Source organism: Theobroma cacao, chromosome 7 (assembly GCF_053813885.1).
Source record: "Theobroma cacao isolate CCN51 chromosome 7, ASM5381388v1, whole genome shotgun sequence".
NCBI classification, from domain to species: Eukaryota; Viridiplantae; Streptophyta; class Magnoliopsida; order Malvales; family Malvaceae; genus Theobroma; species Theobroma cacao.
This window is the reverse complement of record NC_142645.1, coordinates 4,105,287-4,111,016: the sequence shown is the minus strand read 5'-3', so window position 1 is coordinate 4,111,016 and position 5,730 is coordinate 4,105,287. Positions and strand designations below refer to the sequence as shown.

Sequence of the window (5,730 nt, the reverse complement as noted above, 5' to 3'; positions counted from 1 at the left end):
AAAAGGTTTAATCTTTGTTGGGGAACCAATAGCGGAACCCAATGTGTAACGTGCTAAGCCTGCCATTTGACCAGAACTCAACAATGAAAGATGAAAATGTGTACATTTCCACCAAACTGACACATGTATGATATCAGAATGTCAACGCAACCCATTTACACATTATCTTCTCAATCAAATGTGTAGATCTCCGCATTACCTTCTCAATCAAATCGATAATGAGATTAACCTGGGAGTTCAAAGTTTCAAGTTACTGCACTGCCTTTAATATCTTCTCAGAAAAATTTGAAGAAGAAAGGTAAATCAATAATATGAGTGCTGCCAAGAGCACTTCTGTTCATTGTCCTTGCCACTAGGCCCACAATCTCCTTTCCGTGTTCGACTTTTTATTTGTTTTTTTTTCAAATCTACGTTGATCAAATCAAGGCAAACTGCGAAAGGGCCCATCAAAGACTACGAGGCTGTTCCTGCTTTTGGCTGGCTTTACTTTCCTAATGCCTTCCCGAATTAAAGAATGCATGCTTAGAAAATCTATGGAAGGCTCTAAATGGAGATTGTCTTGTGCTTGTGTATGTTCTTCTTTTTGATTATAGAAAGCTTCACACAAGACATTATTATTCCAGGGCAGTCCATAAAAGATGGTGAAACTCTTAGATCAGCTGGTGGAAGCTTTGAACTGGGATTTTTTAGTCCTGGAAGTTCGAAGAACAGATATGTAGGAATATGGTACAAGAAAATATCTCCTGGCACTGTTGTTTGGGTTGCCAACAGGGAAACTCCCATTTCTGATAGGTCAGGAGTTCTAAATATCACCAGTCAAGGAATTCTTACTCTTCTGAATAGCAGCAATAGTCTTGTTTGGTCTTCAAATACATCAAAAACTGCAGAGAGTCCAGTTGCGCAGCTCCTGGACTCAGGAAATCTTGTAGTGAAAGAAAGAAATGATAACAACTTAGAGAACGTTTTGTGGGAAAGTTTTGACTATCCTTGTGATAACCTTTTGTCAGGAATGAAGCTGGGAAGAAACTTTGTCACTGGTTTTGAGAGGTATATATCATCCTGGAAAAGCACAGAAGACCCTGCTCCAGGCCAATATTCTTTAAGGATCGAGCCTCGTGGATATCCACAATTAGTTCTTAAGAAGGGATCAGAAATATTGTTTAGAGCAGGGTCATGGAATGGTCTATATTTTTCAGGTAAGCCTGGTCTTGAGCAAAATCCAGTATATTCATATGACTTTGTCTTGAATAACATTGAGGTCTATTACAAATATGAGCATCGGAACAGTTCATTTGTTTCAAGGTATTCATTGAATCCACTAGGTGTTATACAGCGTTTCATGTGGAATGAGAGGAAAAATGATTGGGAGATTTTCTCAACGGCTCAGGCAGATCAATGTGCAATCTATGCCTTTTGTGGAGCATATGCTACTTGCACAACCAATAAGTCTCCTCCATGTACATGCCTGGAAGGCTTCGTGCCAAGGTCAACTAAGTCAGGAGATTTGAATTCTGTAGATTGGTCTGATGGATGTGTTAGGAGGACACCCTCGGTTTGTGATGGTAAAGATGGATTTCTTAAGCACACAGGGTTAAAGCTACCTGATACGTCACATTCTTGGGCTGACAAGAGCATAAGCCTCCAGGAATGTGAGAAAATATGCTTGAGAAATTGTTCTTGCACAGCATATGCAAATTTAGATATTTTGAAAGGAACAGGATGCTTGATCTGGTTTAATGATCTGATTGACATGACAGAATTCACCGAGGTGGGACAAGACCTCCATATACGGCTGGCTGCTTCTGAGCTAGGTAAGACCTGTACAATCCAAGGTTTTTTTGCATTTTCTTATATTCTGTGAAGATAAGTTTGAATATGTGCAATGTCAGTATATGAAAATAACTTGGAATTGGTGATGCTGAGGTTTTGGTCAAAGCTACTTTGTCAACAACTTAATTTATTTTTCTTTTGTTTCCTTTGTTACCTTCACTTCTCTTTGTGACATAGATTCCATGAATAGTCTGGCATGTTACTTAAAGTTTTATGATATATAACTGTTCATCTGAACTCAAAACCTTGTTCACTGAAAACTTTTTGATTTATGCCAGATCGCATTCAAAGTAAAAGGCAGTCAGAGGAAAAGCTTAAAGCAGGAATTATAGCCATCTCCATTGTAATTGCTACAGGATTGACGATAGTGGTATTTGTGTTGTATGTACGGAAGAAAAAGCTTAGGAAGGAAGGTAAGCAAACTTAATTGCAGAATTTTTAATTACGAATTGCAGTAGGTGCCAATATTATCTTACACTTGTTCCGGAATGATCAGATGAGAAGAAGGAAGAGATGGAGTTGCCTATGATTGATTTTGCAACCATAGCTAATGCAACAAATAACTTCTCAGAAAACAACATGCTTGGGCGTGGTGGCTTTGGTCCTGTGTATAAGGTAGTGAAGCAATCTGCTGTAACTTTCTTCCTTATCTTTTGCTACATGCTTATTACTACTTTGCATATAATGAAATGCAAGGGTATATTGGTAGAGGGGCAAGAAATAGCAATAAAGAGACTTTCAAAGAATTCTGGACAAGGCCTTGAAGAGTTCAAAAACGAAGTTACACTGATCGCCAAGCTTCAGCATCGAAATCTTGTGAAGCTTTTTGGTTGTTGCATTAAGGGAGAGGAAAGGCTGTTAATCTATGAATACATGCCCAACAAAAGTTTGGACTACTTTATCTTTGGTTTGAACTCAAACACTCATCCTGTGCTATCCATTTTTTGAATTTTATCTGATGATTCATATGACCATGGAGCTAAGAATCATAATTGAAAAATGCAGATAAAACAAGAAGCAGAGTACTAGACTGGCATAGGCGCATGCGTATTGTTGATGGAATTGCTCGAGGGCTTCTTTATCTTCACCATGACTCTAGATTGAGGATTATCCATAGAGATCTCAAAACGAGTAATATTTTACTGGATAATAGTATGAATCCAAAGATTTCAGATTTTGGCTTGGCTAGGAAGTTTTGTGGAGATCAGACTGAGGACAAGACTAAAAGAGTGGTTGGAACATAGTATGTATTCCTGGACTCTGTTGGTATTTGGAAATCTACTCCATGTTGCTTTTAAGGTTTCTCATTTTTTGCATTTTTTTCCAGTGGTTATATGTCTCCAGAGTATGCCTTTGGTGGGTGTTTCTCTCCAAAATCAGACGTATTCAGCTTTGGAGTGTTGGTTCTGGAGATAGTAACAGGGAAAAGAAACAGGGGATTCTCAGGTCCAGATCAAGACCAAACTCTCCTCGGACATGTAAGACTAAAGATATAATGATTTAATTTACTTTCTTCAACAAATATATAATCTGTTGTTCCCATTTTTTTAGGCATGGAAATTGTGGATGGAAGAGAGGCCATTAGAACTAGTTGACAATGCAATAGGCGACTCTTATAATGTAGCTGAAGTGTTAAGATGCATCAATGTAGCTCTCTTATGTGTGCAACAACGCCCGGAAGACAGACCAAACATGTCATTGGTGGTGCTCATGTTGTGCGGTGAGAGTACATTGCCTCACCCAAAGCAGCCCGGCTTTTTCTTGGAAAGGAATCTGCCTCCTGCAGCTGATTCTGCATCAAGCAAGCAAGAATTGTACTCACTAGATGGATCTACCATTACAGCATTAGAGCCACGCTAAAAGCTCATATATGATAAAAATTCATAGAGGATTCGTAGGAATAAGTAAAACATTTAAACATTTCACAATAAATGGCAATGATTTTTTCATGATTTTTCCCATTTGTTGCTGGTAGTCTGTTTTTGCTATCTATTGAAGTTCTACAGAAGTGGAATTCTTATTCTGACAGGTTAGATAGCTAGATTTTAACTTCTGGCACTTCCATCCTTCACTATAATTCAAGTTTCTCCCCACTGGTATGTTAAAATCTACCATACACAAACCTTGAGGCCTAGCTCATGCATTCTGGAATTCATCGTATATCAGTTACACATGGAATATCAAATCGAATTGTAGATAATGCTGTGTGCTTAAAAACTGCATGGATTAGATGTGAAGTATTTTCCTAATCAAGATACCAAGGCACTTTTCCAATTGCTGTAAGAAACAAGAATAATGTCATCCTCTAGACAAGAGAGATTAAAAGAACATCAGCGTTTGAATGGTTAGTGTCAGCATCACCCCATAAATTTCTCAAAGCTCCATATTTTCATTGTTAAACATATATTGAAGTCACTCCAAGTTGTAGAGCAGGCCTAAATCCACCTCAGGGCTTTCATTAAATTCAGTGTGAATGCCTAAATGGCCCAAATAGGCAATTAGCTTAGCCCATTCAGACTTGTCTGATGTTTAATTCAAGGCAAATGATCGATTAGCTGTGTTACTAGTAATTAAAGGCTTGCCTGACTGATGAAACAGTATCAATTTTCATGAAATGGGACCCCTCGGGATATGCTGAAGTCAAATTAATAGAACAGGAAGATCTTGATTGTTCCTACAGCTCCTTATAATAATATTCGTCTTTCAAACACTTGATGCTGATTGTGGTGTATTACAAATTTGTATAATCATCGGGGACATGAAAAAATTGGAACTATAGTAAGGAGATGTAGAAATTAGAAACATTCAAGATTTTCTTTGTCATCTTCCATCTCCATTATCCGGAAAAATTCATCTCAGCTTCAACTTTTCACTATCAGAGCACAGAACTTCTCGGTTTTTACTGCTGCTAAATAGTGGCAAGACCATGCCACCCTGAAACAGAAGGAAAAATCCAAGCCTGACCCACTCGAGAGACTTGCTTTCCAAATTTAATCAGTTTGTATTTCTTGCTCTTTACTCTCAAAACAGACGTAGGACAATTAGTTATTGAAAAGCCTACAGCCCAAAATTTTTGAACATCTAATAGTTTTAACCCAACTTGGGATGGGGGATTTCGAGGTTCTCGCTGGCCTTCGATATTAGTAATCTGTGCACATGTAACAAGACTACTCAGTTGAATTGGGAAAAAAACAAAAAGAAACAAAAAAGAAGGACACCTTCGTCCATATCATAAAATACAACTGTTGGATCACTGAACTAAAAAATATTGTTCTATTAGTGTTCTATATGATTCAAGCCCTCCACGGTTCATTGTCTACTAAAATCCAATTACAATGGACTTATACTCCTTTGACACTTTTTCCTTTTACTTTTTTAATGTGGGATTTGTCCCGCATTCATTATTGTTAAAAATATCGAACAATCTTCCACTATTTTTAAAATAATCTAAATTTTCGATAATCTTGGACATCAATTGCATAAATGAAGGTGTTTTCTAATTGAACATTCACTTAGTGAAAAAAAGTTAAAGTTAACTGAAATTGTATGGTAAACTATACTTTAAATCAGATATTGCATTTGGTTAACCAAACACATCTCATACATTGATTTCAATACCAGTGAATGCACAACATCTAATGACGCTTTTATGGCAATGCGTCAGTATCCTCTTTTCATAAGTGCTATTACGTACAACTAAGCTCATGAGTTCCTAGAAGCGGCTACACTTTACACTTACATAGGTCGATCCAATAAAAAAAGCCCCCAATACTTAAAGCATTCTAACAAATTTATGTTACGGCTATTAAGAGTATATAACTCGTCCTTTCCTTACTATTAAAGTACCTAGTACTTTACTTGAGATGGAATATAATGTATCATATTATAGTGCTAGCAGGC

At 37.3% G+C, this 5,730-nt stretch overlaps 1 protein-coding gene across 1 annotated transcript; it reads left to right on the top strand.

The window, feature by feature from the left end:
- Positions 1 to 295: 295 nt before the first annotated feature.
- Positions 296 to 3,782, top strand: LOC18593776 (G-type lectin S-receptor-like serine/threonine-protein kinase At4g27290). Its single transcript, XM_018125015.2, has 7 exons — positions 296 to 1,811; positions 2,109 to 2,243; positions 2,327 to 2,445; positions 2,527 to 2,737; positions 2,836 to 3,073; positions 3,158 to 3,308; positions 3,382 to 3,782. The coding sequence occupies exons 1-7, from the start codon at positions 548 to 550 to the stop codon at positions 3,688 to 3,690; spliced, it is 2,427 nt and encodes an 808-aa protein (XP_017980504.2). The 5' UTR covers positions 296 to 547; the 3' UTR covers positions 3,691 to 3,782.
- The last annotated feature ends 1,948 nt before the right edge of the window (positions 3,783 to 5,730 follow it).